This window comes from Ovis aries, chromosome 1 (genome assembly GCF_016772045.2).
Source record: "Ovis aries strain OAR_USU_Benz2616 breed Rambouillet chromosome 1, ARS-UI_Ramb_v3.0, whole genome shotgun sequence".
Classification (NCBI taxonomy): Eukaryota; Metazoa; Chordata; class Mammalia; order Artiodactyla; family Bovidae; genus Ovis; species Ovis aries.
The window spans coordinates 143,608,467-143,629,016 of record NC_056054.1 but is presented as its reverse complement, the minus strand read 5'-3'; the positions used below and the strand labels follow the sequence as shown (position 1 = coordinate 143,629,016).

The 20,550-nt window shown below is 37.4% G+C and overlaps 1 protein-coding gene and 1 long non-coding RNA gene across 2 annotated transcripts in view; one reads left to right on the top strand and one right to left on the bottom strand.

Moving 5' to 3' along the window:
- Positions 1-1,239: 1,239 nt before the first annotated feature.
- HSPA13 (heat shock protein family A (Hsp70) member 13) lies at positions 1,240-14,519 on the bottom strand. Its single transcript, XM_004002826.5, has 5 exons — positions 14,464-14,519; positions 11,569-11,909; positions 8,596-8,809; positions 5,731-5,898; positions 1,240-4,569 (listed from the first exon to the last, which is right to left on the bottom strand). The coding sequence occupies exons 1-5, from the start codon at positions 14,486-14,488 to the stop codon at positions 3,902-3,904; spliced, it is 1,416 nt and encodes a 471-aa protein (XP_004002875.1). The 5' UTR covers positions 14,489-14,519; the 3' UTR covers positions 1,240-3,901.
- A 188-nt stretch (positions 14,520-14,707) lies between these two features.
- LOC106990870 (uncharacterized) overlaps positions 14,708-20,550 on the top strand; it is a 49,895-nt gene continuing 44,052 nt past the window's right edge. The window contains exon 1 of the long non-coding RNA XR_003591649.3: positions 14,708-14,773. This is a non-coding gene — a long non-coding RNA (uncharacterized LOC106990870). The remainder of the gene's footprint in view (positions 14,774-20,550) is intronic.

Below are 20,550 nucleotides of genomic sequence, written 5' to 3'. Positions count from 1 at the left end.
CAGGCACTTACAAAACCCCAGTGAATTAGGTACTATTATCTTCATTTTGTATCTGAAAAATCTGTAAATTCAAATTTCTCAGTAATGTGAAGAATTAAATGTATGTGCTCAGTCACTCAGTCGTGTCCAACTCTTTGTGACCCCATAGACTATAGCCCACCAGGCTCCTCTGTTCATGGACTGGATTTGAATCATAACTCTGCTACTTACTAGCTGTGTAATGATGTATTAATTACATAATACATCTGCACCTTAATTTACATACCTAAAAATGGGTTAACAGTGTATGCGTGCTAAGTTGCTTCAGTTGTGTCTCTTTAGCAACCCTATAGGCTGCAACCTGCCAGAATACTCTGTCCATGGGATTTTCCAGGAATCTGTTTTTAAGGGCTCATTTGAAAAGACTACATGAATCGAATGAACTTCTTTAAAAAAAATATTAGATTTTTTTGTCCAAAGAATAATACAAACTTTATTGGAGAATTATAAAGTATTAATCACCAACCAAAGTTATTAAGCGGGGTTATTAACTATCTAAATTAGTTTTGGCTCCATTAGTCAAAAGCCATGAACTGGTATTCAGAATTCTAGGTATATGTCATTTCTTTAAATTAGAAGACACATTTCCTGTATCATGAATAGGATACCCAGAATTCTAAATATAAATTCACAGCTTCTGACTATAACGGAGCCAAAACTAATCTAGAAAAACAAACACTATATTGCTTATACATGGAATCTATAAAAATGATACAGATGAACTTATTTTCAAAGAAAAACCAGAGACACAGGCCTAGAGAACAAATGATAGGCAGGGAGGAGGGAAGAATTGGGAGATTGGGACTGACATATATGCACTATTGATACTATACATAAAATGGATAACTAATGAGAAACTACTATACAGCACATGGAAGTCTATTCAGTGCTCTGCGGTGACCTACATGGGAAGGTAATCCAAAAAAGAGGGGATATATGTACACGTACCACTGATTCACTTAGCTGTGCAGCAGAAACAAAACACTGTAAAGAAACTATATGCCAATAAACATTAATTTAAAAATAAATAAGTAGAAAAGTAAGCAATTTCAGGGACATTCAGGATGCAGGAAATGAGGCCATACCTGCTGAGGTCATGTGCTGTAAGCATCAGATCAGCTCTATTCCCATTTCCTTTCTTATTTATATACCTCAAAAATGTGCTCTGGCATAGTCTCAAATAGAAAATAAAGGACACCGTTTAAAAAACAAACTGCAAAGTGGCATTTATTTACATTAAAATGTAAACCACCTGTATGCACACAAAGTTAAGAGGCACAATGTTATGCACAGTAACTATGATTTTCAGAACATGTTACACACAATAGTGTCTGCTGATACATCAGTGGTTCCAGTGAAAACAGGAGGTACCAAAACATTCCCGACACCAAATAAATTATTCACATATTCTAATCATATAAGACAGTTAATTTTTTTTAAAGTTATGTACTTCAAAAAACACTAGCAAGATGTACAACCAAAATATAGTTTTATGCAAAATGTCTTCAGATTATTATATATAAATGATCCCTTTCAGAATGCATTTTTACCTTTTAAATAAACTACATTGACTTCAAGACTATTTATACATAGCCTCCTAAATATGATTGCAGACAGACACTATTTTTTAAAAAGTGTAATATACTAGAGAATATGCTGAACTATTGGCTCCAAATTCCAACACTGCCATTCTATTTTTCAGACACAATCAAATTTTTTAAATTCTAGAGTATGAGATTAGCCGTTCTGTTTTGCAAATCGTTTCTTCTAAGAACTCTTAACAGACTGTCCTAACTATCTCATGTATCAGAGAAATTCGAACTTTAAAAAATCTTAAAATGCTTTAAAGCTGGTACCATATACAGAGATTTTAATAAATTGAACACTTTTCTTTTAAAAGACCTTTGCACAAAGATCTTTTTCCATTTTTAAGTCTAGTAAAAATTTTTATAAAGTTCAAAAGAACACTTGAATATATTTATAATGCAGTGAAGGCTTCCTCTTTGGCATTTCTCCATTCAGTTCAAAATAAAACATGTGAACAGACATTTTCTATTTATCTACTACAGACATTTTCTATTCACAGAAGCATCTGATTGAAATTAACAGCAATTTCATTGCTAAGAAATATTTTCTTTATAATGTACAAAAACACTTAGATTTTACTATGAGAAGCAGAAATGTTTTGATGTTGCTGAAATGAGTTTGCTTATTTCTTTTTTTCGGTGATTGGAAATTCAACATCCTAATTCAGTAATGGATAGAGACATATTTTACATTAGCAAAAATGTTGACCAGAGTATAACTTTTGAATATTGAGAGGAAGTAGCCTCTATTAAGGAAAAAGAAAATCTTCAAATAATAGGGGCATAACAAATAAAACCACTATGTGTTCTTCCTTGGTTCCTGCAGCTTTTCTAAAAGAAAACAAACTAAAACTACCGCACTAAACCAATGTTACTATAAACTATACTGATTTGTGGACATTTTTAAACATTGCCTTCTGTGAGATTTCCACATTACTCCCAGTATTCATGAGTTTTTTGTTCTTATCACAAACTAACCTTAAGGTTAAAACAGTCCAAATCTGATTATTTTTAAATGGCGATAGGAAACAAATAACAAGGATTTTGCAAATGAGTACAATTTTCCTCATTCACAACTAAATATGGGGAAAAATGTCAGTAAAGCTGACACAAACGCAAGCTAAATTCTCCAGGGCTTCCTAACAATAAACACTGAAAAAAGAAACCAACATAAAATAAATAAATATTGTACCTAATTACTGTTGTTTATCAATGTCTTGTTGTTTAATAGCTAAGTTGTGCGTCTGACTCTTTGGGATCCCATTGACTGTAGCCCCAGGCTCCTCTCCATGGGAGTTCCCAGGCAAGAATGCTGGAGAGGGTTGCCATTTCCTTCCCCAGGGTATCTTTCCAACCCAGGGCTTGAACCTGTGTCTCTTGCATTGACAGGCAGATTCTTCACCACTGAGCCACCAAGAAAGCCCCTTATCAACATCTACAAAGGTCTTAAATAACCAAAAAAATTATAGTAATAAATACTGATATTAACACATTTTTAAAATGCAATTAATAATTCTCTTTTGTTTTCTAACCATGCAGAACCATGGAAATCAAGGCAGAGAATGATAGCAGATTAAAGAAATAAAATATAAATTGGTAATGAAATATTTGAATAAATTTGTAGCTTTTTTAGAAAGAAAACAAACTGATTCAATAAATATATTTTAAAAATCTGGAGAATGCAGGTTACATGAATAGGACACATAACAGGACACTGAATTTGTGACGGTTAACTTTGTCATATAATATGGCCGTTACTGAATATTGTATATGCAGCTTATATAAATAACACTGCTATCTCCCAGTCAATGTAAGTACACGACATCAACACTGTCCTTCAAGTATAGTTCAAATTAAGAATTACATTTGATAACCAAGTAAATAAATTGCCAGCCCCTGCTAACACAATTTAGTAAGAACTGGGAATCATATAACTGGCACTAGGCAATGTTTACAGAATCTAGTTTTAAGTGCACATGGATATCTACTTCCAGAATCCAGAAAATACAGTCACCTATGCTCCAATAAGAGAGTTTTACTTCAATCCTATCATTTTATAAGTACTTGTAGGAATGGGATCTCTCCAAAATCGAGAAGGATCGATCTGGTCACATTCAATCTTAAAACAAAGTGTTATGCAAAATTTCATATATATAAACGTTATCTTTCAGGTAAATGTGTGAGACATTTTTGAGACTTTATTTGGCTGATGGAGGTGGTCTGATAAAGAGGAAGAGATCATTAGACAAGATCTCAAATGGCCATCCCTCCGTACTTCAGTTGAAGTTGGTCTTCTGTAAATGCTTATTGGGAATTTCTAAAGCACTGACTTGGAGAGGCCAAGAGCCTCCGTCAATCCCTGCCTGGATAGCCACTCCTGTCACCACGGCCAGGTCAGGGTCTACAGACGTGTTGGGGTCCTTTCCGAAGAACTCTTGGATGACTTGGCGGATTCGAGGAATACGAGTTGAGCCCCCAACCAAGACCACCTCATCAATCTCAGTCTTTTCCAGGTGGCCTTCTTTCAACACTTGCTGAATGGGTACGAGTATTTTCTGGAAAAGATCTTCATTAAGGGTGTCAAAGAGCTTTCGTGATATTTCTGTTTCAAATAAAACCTGACCCTCTCCATTTTTCTTTTCAGAAAGGTTAGCTCCAAACATGCTGTCCACATGGGGGTCATTTGCTGGGGAAAATTTGTCCTTTGGCAGTCCACTGTCACTAGTCGGAGGTCCCTTTCTGTCATTTTCCTCCACTGTTAGTAATACTGACATCTGGGCAGTCTCATGAAGTGTCAGGTTTAACTTGACCATTTCTACAGCTTGTCTTAATCGGTGGATTTCCTCTTTCCTAGAGGGCAGGAAGCCATATGTTTGATAGATCTGTTTGTATAAGTACTGAAGCAATCTTTGATTGAAGTCTTGTCCTCCAAGTTTATTGTTTCCTAAGTTAAAAATAAAAAAGTTTATATTATATTATGACTAAGGCAATGGCACCCCACTCCAGCACTCTTGCCTGGAAAATCCCATGGACGGAGGAGCCTGGTGGGCTGCAGTCCATGGGGTTGCTAAGAGTCTGACACAACTGAGTGACTTCCCTTTCACTTTTCACTTTCATGCATTGGAGAAGGAAATGGCAACCCACTCTAGTGTTCTTGCTGGAGAATCCCAGGAACGGGGGAGCCTGGTGGGCTGCCGTCTATGGGGTCGCACAGAGTCGGACACGACTGAAGCGACTTAGCAGCAGCAGCAGCATGACTATATGTATGTGTTTACATATGCATGTATCTGTGTAGTATGTATGTATAAATGATATTCTGGGAATGATAAATCCTTATTTAATGTATTTAATTCAAAAGTATACTATTAAAATACAGTGCACATCTGGGTTCAATTGATGTAAAAGGAAGTCTCTCAGTGACATCAAATACTTTTTCAGAAAATAAGAAATTGAGAACACAGACTGGGCTTTAAGTAGCAATTTAGAAACAGAAAGTGGCATTAGTCTCAAAAGAAAGAAGTGTTTCTTATAATTAAAAAGTACTAGTAAGCATTTATCTTAAAAAAATTTCCTTTTTAAATGATTAAGAGCTAAAAAGTAGAAAAAGTAATTTAATAAGGAAAAGAGTAATGTGATATAAATTCCCATCACTGAACTTGCTTCTAAATGGAATCCAGTTAGACTACCTATAACTTAAGTTCCATAGGCTTAATTCCTTAAACTAAAACAAAAACCGTAAAAAAATTTAGAATGCAAAATACTATTACTGGATTTCCTAAACATAGCTATTTAGTGAAACAGATTATTAAATGAAGTAAACTGACCACCCTTCATTTTAAATGATTTCTTTCCTTCGGTTCCCTTCACAACAGAGGTGAAAACTACTGGCTCAGTTAGCTCAAATATTTGACTTACAGTATATCCAGTCATTTTTTGAGACTTAACTTTTTGCTGTAAATAAAATAGGTGGTGGCATTAAGATCACAAGTACAGAAGATTACCAAAATGAATGCAAAGAATACTGACACATTGAAAAATGAACACTTTACACATTAGATATGTCAACATGGCTGAATCTCGTTAACACTCCCTACATTTTTCTTACCAGACATGGCTCGAGTTAAAAACATTCCTCCTTGTTTATTCAGCAATGACACATCGAGAGTTCCTCCACCCAAATCTATCACCAAGACGTGAAAGACTTCAGCTTTGTGGAGACCATAGGCCATAGCTGCTGCTGTGGGTTCATTTATTACTCTTAAGATCTTCAGTCCTGTAAAATTGGTTGGAGGGAAGAACAATCATTAAAGGACATGATTAAGGAATTTTTTTTCACTTAATCCTACAACATATTAGTATCTTCTCCAACATGAACTCCACTGAATAATAATAAGAAAGAACAGTCACAAGCCAAATAAAACAATGAAATGGGAAGGAAAAATATTGGTTCTTCTAATTGGATATCATTAAAATTATTCTAAAAGATGACTACAGTATAAAGAAATAAAGGCCCAGATTCAGTGAAATACATCACTCTATTCTTTTTAATACTTAATTTTAAAAGATCCCTCAGCCTCTTCTAACTTTCATATTTTATGTGGGAAGGGAAACATTAACCATATACTGTAACAAATAGCTATAGAAATAAGCTTATGGTACTCATCTTTTAAAAATGACTTTTTTCGTAAAAGAACAAATCAATAGATAGAAAAATGATAAAAAGAAAAATCTGAGAAGATATGCTTTAATAGCTACAATGTATTTTAAAAAAGAATTTATAATGCAAGATCCTTGAAAGCAACTCTGAAATATACAGCAAAATCTGATTTCAAGGTAATGCTAAACAATAGATGTGCAAACAAAAGATCAAAATTTCCTTGAACAAAATTCCTGCTTTAAACTAACTGCCACATATAATGAGTGCCCTTGAAAGTAGTATGACTTTCTGTATCAAGAGCCATAAAAACTAGTCAAACTCTGAAGAATTTATTCAAAGACCATAATACTATTCCCCTTAGCTTTCTGACTTCATCACCCACTCGCCTTTGGTCACACTGGCCAACCTTCCATCTTCTAAATTCTCATCTCATGGCTGCCTCACTGGCCATTCTCTCTCCTGCAACATATTTCCTCCATGCACCTGCTTGGCTCACTACCTGGTTTCCTTCAACTCTGCTTAAATATCACTTTCTCATTGAGGTCTATCTGACCACTCTCGTCAAAACCTGCAAGTCCCCCCTACTCTCTGATCACCTAGCAAGCCCACTCCCTTATCCTGTCTTTTCTTCCATAACATGTTCAGTTTAGTCGCTCATTTGTGTCTGCCAACCCATGGACTGCAGCGTGCCAGGCTTCCCTGTCCATTACCAACTCCCAGAGCTTGCTCAAACTCATGTTCATCGAGTTGGTGATGACATCCAACCATCTCGTCCTGTCATCCACTTCTCCTCCCACCTTCAATCTTTCCCAGCATCAGGGTCTTTTCCAATTAGTCAGTTCTTCGCATCAGGTGACCAAAGTATTGGAGCTTCAGCTTCAGGATCAGTCCTTCCAATCAATATTCAGGACTGATCTCCTTTAGGATGGATTGGTTTGATCTTCTTGCAGTCCAAGGGACTCACAAGAGTCTTCTCCAACACCACAATTCAAAAGCATCAATTCTTCAGTGCTCAGCTTTCTTTATGGTCCAACTCTCACATCCATACATGACTACTGGAAAAACCATAGCTTTGACTAGATGGACCTTTGTCAGCCATGTAATGTCTCTGCTTTTTAATATGCCGCCATAGAATGTTACTTTTTTTTTTGGCATAAAATTGCTTTACAATGTTGTGTTAATTTCTGCTGAGCAATAAAATGAATCAGCTGTATGTATGCATATATCCCCTTCCTCTTAAACCTCTATCCCACCTTCCTCTCCCACAGCATGTTACTTTCTGATACACACTGTATCAAGGCTCTCAACCAGAGATCATTTTCTTCCTCTAAAGACATCTAGCTATGTCTGGAGACATAAAATTATCACTACTTGGTAGAGACGGTGCTACTGGCTAGCTTCTAGTGAGTACAGGTTAAGGGATGCTGCAAAATGTCCTATGATACATAGGATAGTTCCCCAACAAAGAATTATTCAGGCTAACATGTCAATAATGCTAAGGGTTGTTGTTCAGTCGCCCAGTCATGTCCAGCTCTTTGCAACCCCATGGACTGCAGCACACCAGGCCTCCCTGTCCCTCATCATCTGCTGAAGTTTCCCAAGTTTATATCTATTCTATCAGTGGTTATCCAGCCATCTCATCCTCTGACACCAAACCTGGTATATTAGGTCCATGAGGAGATGGTAAGAATAAACATCAACATCTTAGCTATCAGTGAACTAAAATGGATGAGAATGGGTGAACTTAATCCAGATGATCACTGTATCTACTACTGCGGGCAAGAATCCCATAGAAGAAATGGAGTAGCCCTCGTAACCAACAAGAGTCCAAAATGCAGACTTGGGTACAACCTCAAAAATGACAGAATGTTAAAGGTAAGAACACTATATTTATCTTCAATACTGATTTTCTGTTTCCTCCAATAGAATATAAGCTCCATGAGAAAAAGGGTTTACCTGTTCTGTTTACCTAGGTAATCAGTATTTGCTGAATGGTAGCAAATAAATTTTCTCCCACCTCAGATTTTTAAAAATCATTGTATTATATTCCTCTTCACATTAAAACAAGTTCAGGAGAACAAACTCCTCACTGCTAATGTGTCCATGTTTTTTCTCAGCCTTGGTCATATACCTGATAGGCTGTTGTCAGAATATACATATTTTACATTGTACCATGGAGCCTTCTTAATTGTTTATCTACCATATAGTTTGTCTAGGTGCCTAATCAAGTGGTTTGCAAAATAATACACCTCATTACAGATTTTCAGCCTAAGAAAATTTTGAGAAAAATGCAACTCAGGCAAGTGATATTACCTGCAAGGTTAGCAGCTTGAATTGTTGAATTTCTCTGCTTTAGATCAAATTCTGCTGGTACGGAAATAACAGCATTGGCAACTGGCATTCCAAGATACTCCTCTGCCATTTCTTTTAATTTTAACAACAGTCTAGAGCCAACATATTCTGGGGAAACGGTGATGGTTTCATTACTTGTCACAGAAAATTCAACCATTCCATTTTTGTTTAAAACCTGTGAATAAGGTTTGCAAAGATGAAAACACTATATATAAGTGTGTGTGTGTATACCTACATACAAATTATACATATACATATACTAACACACATAAATATATATATATACATATATACATTGAATGTATTCAATCAAAACTTACCCTGAAAAGGTCATAAAATTTCATTTGTTATCTAGCAAGTGCATGTACAAAGACTAGAGGCTATTAAAAGATATACTTTAAAATTATAAAATGAATCCACTCTAGTTTTTATTAACAGCAGAAAAATAAAGTTTATCACAGAGTATGCATTGAAGAAGGAAATGGCAGCGTACTCCAGTATTCTTGCCTAGAGAATCCCAGGGACGTAGGAGCCTGGTGCACTGCGATCTATAGGATCGCACAGAGTCTGATATGACTGAAGCGATTCAGCAGCAGCAGCAGCAGCAGCATAGAATTGGAACAGAGAAGATTCTCAATACATATGTTAAATGTAAGAAAAAAATGAATGATGAGATAGAGGGAATTTAGTCAGTCAGTCGTGTCCGACTGTCTGCAACCCCATGGACTGTAGACTGCTAAGCTCCTCTGTCCATGGAATTTTTCAGGAAGGATACTCGAGTGGGTTGCCATTTCCTTCTCCAGGGCATCTGACCCAGGGACTGAACCTGGATCTCCTGCATTGCAGGCAGATGCTTTACTGTTTGAGATACTAGGAAAGCCCAATAGAAGGAATAGCAGTTGCTAAATCATGTATGTGACTCAAGATCTTCTTTTTCAAAAAACTTATTTATTTCCAAACATAACAGATAATTGAAAGAATGTGCTGGCACATATTAACAAGAATAATTTTAATACTTCACTATTTTTGCTAAGAATCAAGTATCACTCACATTCTTATTTCCATGAAAACGTGTATTAGTATATTATCCTTGCTAATGTAGTTGTATATTTGTACATTTTAAAAAATTAGATTAATTCCAGTATGTTCAGAGTAACCATGAAAGAGAAACAACAAAAAAATTGGACTACTGAGAAACTTCAAAAAAAAAACCACACACAAAAAAACACCTTAAAATAACTCTGGGATCAATAAGTAATGTACCCAAAGCTGCAATTTGGAGGAAAATGTACAGCTTTATACAATTTTATCATTACAAAATAAAAATAACAAATTAATAAAGGGTCTTAACAAAAGACCCTGATGCTGGGAAAGATTGAGGGCAGAAGGAGAAGGGGATGACAGAGGATGACATGGCTGGATGGCATCACCGACTCAATAGACATAGGTTTATGTGGACTCTGGGAGTTGGTGATGGACAGGGAGGCCTGGCGTGCTGCGGTTGATGGGGTCACAAAGAGTCAGGCATGACTGAGTGGCTGAACTTAAGTGAACTTAAGTGAACTGAACTTAACAAAAAATTGAAAGAAAAGCAAAGAAATAAACCAAATACATACCTGGAGAAATTTTTTTCTCCTCTGAAAAATGAATAAAAATTTCAGAGCTCTTATATATCGGTTATTCAATAAGCAGCACTGATACAATCATCTAATTTCAAAACTATCAGAATCCTATTTCATAATTTACCAAAAAAAAACAAAACCCTACATAAATATCTAAATATTTAAGAGAAAAAGCCCAGCAAAACCCAAACCTACAAATACTTACATAAAAGCATTAGAAAAAAATACAAGTGGATAGGATAGGAAAGGCTGTTGTAAGTAGCATAAGACTCTAAAAACATTTTAAAGGAATTATTGAGATGATTTTACCACATAAAAAACCTAATACTCTTGACAGTTAAAAAACAAAATTATACATCAGTTAGTTAAAAAAAAAAGGGGGATACTTAAACGTCACAAATGTATTTTTATAGTCATTCAAAAAAGATAAACATCCCAAAAGAAAATAGGACAAAGGGTGAGAAATGGATCACTGAAGAAAAATGCAATAAACTGATTTTTTTTAAAAGTCTGACTTCACTAGAAATCACAGCAATGCAAATTACTACCAGACACCATTTTTTACTTATCTATTGGCAAAGACTGAAAAATAATAACTACTGAAGACATAGGCAGTCTGAAAAATAGATAAGAGCATGTAAACTTTTCAGTGCCCGAAGTTGGCAATACAAATCAGAAGCCTTAAAAACATACAACCAATTGGCCTATCAAATTTAGGAAATTATCAAACAAGTGTAGTACACATGTACAAACAATGATATTCACTGAAACTCCAATGACAGTGGAAAACTAGGGAAAAAATAAAACATACAGAGACTGGACAATTAAATGGTAGAACAGTTGTTCCACACAACCATGAAAGATAATGATGTAAAACTATATGTTTATTTATGAGTTTCAAAGAAGTCAAAACACAGCATGCCTAGTATGATCTCTTTTTCTATGTACAAATATGTATACACACACACACACAAAGAGAGTATCTATTTATCCATCCATCTATCTATAGGTACACGGGACTTCATTAGCCACCTGCTACAATGCATTTTGAGGATGGTAGAGAAGAACAATAAAAGAACAATGCATTTTTGAGGATGGCAGAGTGAGAAGATGGTAGTGTCCTAAGTCCTCAACAGTGTTGTGGAACCAACGAATTAACCAACCCAGGAGCCACTGTTGGATTGCTTGTTGAATGAGATAATATAACTTCCATACAAACGGAGTCCATTGAAACATACATTTTTGTAACTTGAAGCCAAAGAACTAATTGAAACAGTGTGCTGATCTAAAAATACATTTCAGCTTAACTTACCTTAAATGGGTATCTCCCAATTTCAGCCTCCAGTTCCTCCGGCGTAAAAACTTTGCCTATGAATCTTTTAGCATCATATATTGTGTTCTGAGGATTCGAATCTGCAAGCTCTAAGCTTTCATACCCCACATAAACATCATCGTCAGTGAAGGATACCATGCTGGGTATGCTGATATGACCATTTTCATCTGGAATGACCTTTACTTTTCCTGTGCCAGGAAAAAATACCCCAACTGAACAATAGGTAGTGCCAAGGTCAATTCCAATCACTTTAGGAGTAGGCAATGGTAAATATTGTTGTGCCAAATAGCCAGCCAACAGGAGAGTCAAAACAGCTGATCCTGAAATACAGGCAAATTAAAAGTTATGTCTTATCAAACTAGTACAATTTGATAAATTACAACACTAAAATCACTCTTCAATACTAGACTATAAACTCTCAAAACTTTTTTCTTTTATACTCATAACATTTCTCAAACATCATGTTTTTCACAATTCAAACTGACTATAATACCATTAAAATGAAGTAACAAAAACAAACAAAAAAACCCCCTGTATGTTAGTGTACTTAACTTATGGGCGAGTAAAGGCCTGAAAAAGAAACATTTCAGTAATACTTGTACTAATATTGACAGGAAAAGTCATTTATCTGGAGCAAAAGTCAGAATGTGACCCAGTTCAGTTCAGTTGCTCAGTCGTGTCCAACTCTTTGTGACCCCATGAACCGCAGGACGCCAGGCATCCGTGTCCATCACCAACTGCTGGAGTCTACCCAAACCCATGTCCATTGAGTCGGTGTTGACATCCAACCATCTCATCCTCTTTCATCCTCTTCTCCTCCTGCCCTCAATCTTTCTGAGCATCAGGATCTTTTCAAATGAGTCAGCTCTTCACATCAGGTGGCCAAAATATTGGAGTTTCACTTTCAATATCAGTCATTCCAGTCAACACCCAGGACCGATCTCCTTTAGATGGATTGGTTGAATCTCCTTGCAGTCCAAGGGACTCTCCTTCTCCAACACCACAGTTCAAAACCATCAATTCTTCGGCGCTCAGCTTTCTTTATAGTCCAACTCTCACATCCCTACATGACTACTGGAAAATCCATAGCCTTGAGTAGACAGACCTTTGTTGACAAAGCAATGTCTCTGCTTTTTAATATGCTGTCTAGGTTGGGCATAATTTCCCTTCCAAGGAGTAAGCGTCTTTTAATTTCATGGCTGCAATCACCATCTACAGTGATTTTGGAGCCCCCCAAAATAAAGTCTGACACTGTTTCCCCATCTATTTTCCATGAAGTGATGGGACTAGATGCCATGATCTTAGTTTTCTGAATGTTGAGCTTTAAGCCAACTTTTTCACTCTCACTTTCATGAAGAGGCTCTTTAGTTCTTCTTCACTTCTGCCATAAGGGTGGTGTTCTCTGCACATCTGAGGTTATTGATATTTCTCCTGGCAATCTTGATTCCAGCTTGTGCTTCCTCCAGCCCAGCATTTCTCATGATGTACTCTGCATAATCAGCAGGGTGACAATATACAGCCTTGACATACTCCTTTTCATATTTGGAACCAATCTGTTGTCCCATCCAGTTCTAACTGTTGCTTCCTGATCTGCGTACAGGTTTTTCAAGAGGCAGGTCAGGTGGTCCAGTATTCCCATCTCTTTCAGAATTTTCCACAGTTTGCTATTTAGATTTTATAGTTTTATAATTAGCTTTAGATATCAATATTAAAACAAAAACCTATTATTAAAATTTCCACACCCAAAGCCCTGATATTGTAATGCTAAAACTCTTTTATCTCTCCTCTCCTTTTTCCTTTCAAAAGGATGAAATGAATAAACTAGATCAAAATAGTTTTGGAAGTTGCTTAGATATTAAACTGTCTTCATAACAGAACACAATTAACCTTTTCTGTACTAAATATGAATGAAGGACATCTTGCAGCAATGATATTTAGGAGAACAGAAGTGTGTAACTCCATGCTAACACAAATGAAAACTCTCTGAAGTTAGGTTTTAGTCATGTTGAATCCCCTGCACAAATGGTTCCTAGCTATCAGAAGCTGGCCAATAAATGTTAATTATGAAAAAACCAAATATGTACAAATGTTACACTGCCTGTAAACGTAAGTGAAGGAGAAAGAAGCCACTTCGAATTTATAATTAATCTGTTACTTGGTTTCAGGAGGCTGTGTTATACATCTGTGTCCACCCAGGTTACACACAACTCAAAATGCCAATCTAAAGGAGTCTCTTTTACTAATTCTTAGCTTAGTAACAATTAATCACTCAATAAAAAATCACAAAAATCCTCATCAAAACGTAATGAAATGAAATCAACTGCCATTCCCACCTTCCACTCGCTCTTACAGACTCATTTTCAGAAACATTTTATCACATTCTGGTCCGGAGAGGGTAATTCCTACCCGGATTGGTGGAAACCACACTGGCCTACACATTTAAGAGCCCTGGATCTCTCAAAATCCAGCATCCCACGAGCCCACAGGTCGGGAGGCTGCTAGTGCTACTTCCCCTTCCTCCACAAAGGGGTCTCGGAGATGCACGTTCTAGAGGCCTCTCAAAGACCCCGATTCAACCAACGATTCAAAAATCGACATTCTTTGGATAAGAACACTTCCTGAGGTCCAACATCCTTGAAATGTATGCAGAGGGTCGCCGCCGGCCCTACCCGGGCCTACAGCGGCCAGGTCATTCCTAGAGGCGACCCCCAACCCGGCGTCGGGAACAGCCCCAAACCGCCTCAAAGTCACCTTTCTGACGCCTTTCCCGCCACGCTAGCGGAATCCAGCGGTTGCAACGACCCCGACCCATCCCTGCTTCCCTCAACCGCTCCGGTGCCCGCGACAGCGTAAAGAAGCCCCCTCGTTACTAACCTAAGATCGTCATCTCTCCGGCCATCACAGTCCCGCCGAAGAGGCTTGCGATGACTGTAACTTACGTGAGGCACCGCCCCCAAGCCGCCTGGCGGACCGCGCTCTGGGAAATGTAGTCCTATCGCTCTGACTCGGTCTGAGAAACTATTAGAAAGGACTTCATTTCCCGTGAGGAGGCGGGGATTAGGGCCCCCATTCAACAGCTGCCAGTGACGCCTGAGCCACCCTCCCACGCATGGGCTACAGAGCCAATTACGCTGGGATGGCGGAGTACTAAGAAGAGGGACTGGAGTTTCTAAGCAAACGTGAGGTAAAAACAGGCCATCTTTTTAGCGCCGCCTCGCCGCTCTGCATTCTGGGAGGTGTAGTTCCTCCCTCTCCCGGTTCGCCTACGTGAGAGTGAGGACTATTGGGTTTTGGCGTTTGGGGGTGATGTCCTTAACCAGGCCCAGGTTCCAGCGTTTGTTATTTCGTTCTTACTACCTTTTGAAACGTGCTTTTTTGCCTAGGATATAGATTCCAGATGTGGGTTCTTAAATGTCCCCCATTCCTCGCCCAGAGCATCCTTTAGAAGAGCCTCTGTCACAGTGCAGGCCTAGAGGGTGACTGGGAGGGCTACCTTGGAACTCGGATAAGAACCTCACTCCTTTGCTTTTCTTTTGGGAAAAACATGTATTCGAGCTATCTTCAGTCAGTGCGATTTATCCAAAGGAGTAGGGACAGGTTTTCTCTATTGCTAAAACTGAGGGCCGTTAAAAACAAAAATGTAAACAAGATACCTTAACGTTCTCTTGAGTTAAGTCATAAGTGGCAGGAATTGTTCTCATGTACAAATCTCATAACATGCCGCGGCCTTTTAGGACCCTTGTGGAGTGTTTTTCTGATTCTAGTCTTCAATAAACCCTATTTTTCTCCCTTCTTTGTCACTGCTTGTACATAATGGCTCCTTCGGAGACTGTTTTGTCTGTTACTAATGTTAACATTCATCAGAACTATGATCTTGGAGAATTTAACTCTTATTTCCTCACCTTAGGTGTAAGTCAGACGATCCGTGTTGACAGCAGGTCAACCTGCTAGGAGAATAATCGACCAATGACTTTATAACTAGCTTTCTAACCTACTTAAAAATGTATGTGAAAATGTTGATGGTTATTGAATATATTATGGTTAATGGGGATTCATTATAATGTTCTCTTCACTTAGGTGGTATTCTAAAAAGCTTTCATAATGTAAAGAATAAAAAGTATGTGTATTTTTAGTGAGTAGTATTCACTACCATTTTCTTATGAAGAATGCATAATTCAAGCAATCCATGAATATTATTAAGTATAATGATCATTTTCACACTTATTGAGCATGATGTTAGCCACTGGTAACAATCACAAGGAGAGACAGAAGGTAGACACATAAATGTAATTTACTATGGTATATAACATAATTATGGTATGGCCATAGGGCATAAACAGTACTGAATAAAGGCTGTATAATTTTATCTTGAGGAGAAGACTTAGTGGAAGAGAGTATGTCTAACAGTACTTTGAAGAGTGAAAGGGGCTGGGAGAGGTTGATGGGATAATAAGAAGCAGTTGGTTGGAGGTGTTTCAGGATGAGGGAACTGAATTACCAAGAGTGTAGAAGCAGAAGGCAATCTCATAGATCAGAGCTGTGCTGTGTGCTTAGTCTCAGCCGTGTCTGACAGTTTGCGATCCCATGGACTGTAGCCCGCCAAGTTCTCTGTCCATGGGATTCTCCAGGCAAGAATACTGGAGTGGGTTGCCATTTCCTCCTCCAGGGGATCTTCCCAACCCAGGCATTGAACCCAGGTCTCTCACATTGCAGGCAGATTCTTTACTGTCTGAGCCACCAGGGAAGCCCTAGATCAGAGCCGCTGAATCATAAAGCATCAGGTGGAAGTTTGAGACAGGACAAGAGATTAAACCAAATCAGGAGGATTAATTGCGGCAGGCACTGATCATTGCCTTCTTCCTGCGACACACCCATGCTAATAGGAACTATCTAGCGAGACTAACCTGGTTGATTCTCAGGGTTATAGTAATGTTATTAACAACAGAAAATACCAGAGTTGGAGAGTAAAGATGAGGGCAAAAATATGGAAAGAAGTGTGGATATACTGATTTCTTCATTTTTCCTAGCAAGGAGTTAATAAGTATTGTTTAGAATGGAGAATTTAAGAAATAGAAGCATAAGTAGATCATATAAGTTCATGAAGGCAACTTCCTGAGAGACCAAAAAATGATAACATTTATAAAGAAGAAATAGTTTATTAAGAATAAGTGAGATAAAAATTTAATTCTTTCAGTTTTTCATAAGAGTGTCAATATATATCAAAATTAAACTTTTAAAATCCATGTAGTAAAAGTGTATCAGGAAAAGAAGCAGCAAAACCAAAAAACATGGCAAATTTAAGGTCAGTTTTTATTATATTTATAAATATAAATGAGATAGACTAAAAAGTTCCAGATTGTCAGATTGTAAGTTATTTAGCAAATATAGTTGTCACTGTTATTAGAGATTTTTAAGTGGATAACCAAATGAAGTTCGTACCTTGAAAATATCCTAGAGGGCAATTTGGACATACCCCTTTATTTATAGAGAAAAATAAAAGGCCAAGCTAAGGCAAGAAAATTATACTCTCAATTAGTGTTCATTCTCTTAATAAATTAAACCCACTTTCAGTTTAGTGATCAGAGGTAGGTACTATTTAAAAATACTAGGTAGAGTGAGTGGAGAAGGCAATGGCACCCCACTCCAGTTCTCTTGCCTGGAAAATCCCGTGGATGGAGGAGCCTGGTGGGCTGCAGTCCATGGAGTCGCGCTGAGTCAGACACGAATGAGCGACTTCACTTTCACTTTTCACTTTCACGTATTGGAGAAGGAAATGGCAACCCACTCCAGTGTTCTTGCCTGGAGAATCCCAGGGATGGGGGAGCCTGGTGGGCTGCCGTCTATGGGGTCGCACAGAGTCGGACACGACTGAAGCAACTTAGCAGCAGCAGCAGCAGCAGGTAGAGTGAAAATTGTCTATATATCCCAATAATTCACATTGTTACTTCATGAATGTGCATTAGGAAAATCATTGCCAAATAATAAACTATTACAACATATCAATGTAATTCAAAAGACAAATAGCCCTTGTTGTTGTTTAATCCATACTTATTTCTCTCTCCTCATCTATATAAGAGAAATTCATTGAGTGGAAAATCGATCCAGTTCTCTGCACATTTATTAAAAGAGTAAGTGTATTGAAATTGCAACTTAGTGTGCATAGCATTGTTAGATTGTATGAAACACTATAATATTTGAATATAAAAGATTATTCCTATGTTAAAAGTATGCTGTTAACAGGACAAGTCTCATTTAATGAACCAGAGTATGCGTATCTTTTTTCCTTGTGCTATACTGTTATGATTCCATTTATTTATATCTTCTGGGCACTAAAAATTTATTACATGAAGGTTTTTCATGTAGAGATATTGGTAAGGAATAAATTTGGTTTGTAACTATTAATAAAAAGTTGATGCCAATGTTTTTTTTTCTAAGAATCTAATTATTATACCTCATGATTTTTGAAGGATAAATATATTTCCTAATGAGTTTTAAAATATCTCATATTCTGGATATTGGCTATAAGTTTTAAATGAATTTAAGTGGAAATATATGTTACATATATCTGTAATAAGTAATATATTGCCTTTTAAAAATACGTTTCTGAGCAAAGCAAAGCATAACAAAAACTTAAAGGCATAAGAACACATTAATACTTCTCACATGAGCAAAAATATATTCCAAACAATAAATCAGTTCAAGACTTAGAATTATTACCAGTAAAATTGAGAATGAGACAAGCATACCCTTTACCTATTATAGAGCATTGCTCTGGAGTTAACAGCTAGTACAAGACAATAAGATAGAGATATAAGTTGGTAAAAGAAAATAAGCAACTTTATGATTATTTTCTAATTATATAACTATTGTATTAATTTAGACATTCTAACAAAATATTATAGACTGGCTAACTCAAACAATTTATTTCTCACTGTTCTGGAGACTGGGAAGTCCAAGGTCAAGGCACTGGCAGATTGGATGTCTGGAAAGAGCCTGATTTCTGGTTCATAGACAGCTGTCCTGTCTTAACACAGAGTGGAAGGGACAAGGGAACTCTCTAGAGTCTCTTTTAAAGGGTATTAAGGCTTCCCTGATAGCTCAGTTGGTACAGAATCTGCGTGCAATGCAGGAGACCCAGGTTCAATTTCTGGGTGAAGAAGAGCCCCTGGAGAAGGGATAGGCTGCCCACTTGAGTATACTTGGGCTTCCCTTGTGGCTCAGCTGGTAAAGAATCTGCCCGCAATGTAGGAGACTTGGGTTCAGTCCCTGGGTTGGGGAGATACCCTGGAGAAGAGAAAGGATACACACTCCAGTATTCTGGCCTGGAGAATTCCATAGGCTGTATAGTCCATAGGGTCGCAAAAAGTAAAAGACATGACTGAGCAACTTTCACTTTCACGTTCTCACTTTCAACCCCACTCAGAAGGATTCTATTCTGAAGATCTAATCACCTCCTAAAGTCCCACCTCGTAATACCGTCACACTGGGGTTTAGTTTCTATATTTGAATTGAAGGTGGTACACAAAGACAAGCATTCAGTTTATAGCAATTATATATGAGCACACCAAAAATATCTGTGAAATAATAGGAATTGAATAGGTGGGTCCCTTTAATAATATTGCACGCAAATATGTTTTCTATTTGCAAACAATAGCAAGTTAGAAAAATATGGCAGGAAAGATCCCAGTTAGAGTAGAAACAAACAAACAAAAAAGATACAATCCTTAGAATTAAATTTAAAAATAAAAGGAGAAACTTTCAAATTTTCTACTACTAGAACAGTGTATTTAAGTAAATGAAAAAACAGTACTTTCCTGGGCAGGAAAACTCAATCAGTTTATGATAGAAAATTTTAAACATATATAAATTGATTATCATGTACCTCATCCCAGGTGGTACTAGTCGTGAAGAATCCGCTTGCCAATGTAGGAGACACAGGACGTGTGAATTCGATCCCTGAGTTGGGCAGATCCACTGGAGTAAGAAATGGCAACTGACTCCAGTATTCTTGCCTGGAAAATCTCATGGACAGAGGAGCCTGGTGGGGTATGATCCATGGGCTCACAAAGAGTCACACACAACTAAGCACACACACACACCTCATCCAGTTTCGATAATTATCAACGAGTGACTAATCATGTTTCATATCTATTTCTACCCATTTCCCATCTCATATTAGCTTGAAGCATATAGGAGATAGATGTATCATGGTTTTAATATATCATTTTGTCTTTAAATATTTCAGTGCTCCTCTGTCCATGGAATTCTGCAGGTAAGAATACTAGAGTGGTTAGCTGTTCCCTTCCCCAGGGGATCTTCCCATCCTAGGAACTGAACCCCAGACTCCTGCACTGCAGGCAAATTCTTTACTGTCTGAGCTACCAGGGAAGCCCTAGTATTTCAATGTGTCTTTAAAAATTAATAATTTTCAGGTATACACAAAATAATGTCATTTTTGTTGTTTAGTTGCTATGTTGTGTCCAACTCTTTGTGACCCCATGGACTGTGCCCATCAGGCTACTCTGTCCATGGGATTTCCCAAACAAGAATACTAATACTGGAGTGGGTTGCCATTTCCTTCTCCAGGGAATCTTCCCAACCCAGGAATCAAATCCATGTGTCCTGCATTTGCAGGAGAATTCTTTACCACTGAGCCATGAAGATACCTGAATATTAAAATAATTCTCTACTATTAAGAATATAACTAGTACTCAGTGGCAGCCTCTTCAGAATTCATACTTGAGTGTTTTTAGCACAACCCTAGTAGGCTTTGCTTGTTTCCTTGCTATTTGCTCTGAAAAGATGCCTCGGAATCCCCTTATTCATTTTTTTTCCCCCATACTAATTATTAGTCATACCTCCAAGCCATACCTGCACCTTTTGCTTGGATTTGATAGAGACATAACTTGTGTGCTAGGGGGTTATTACTTAAAGATGCCTGTTCTTCTTATATTTTTAATT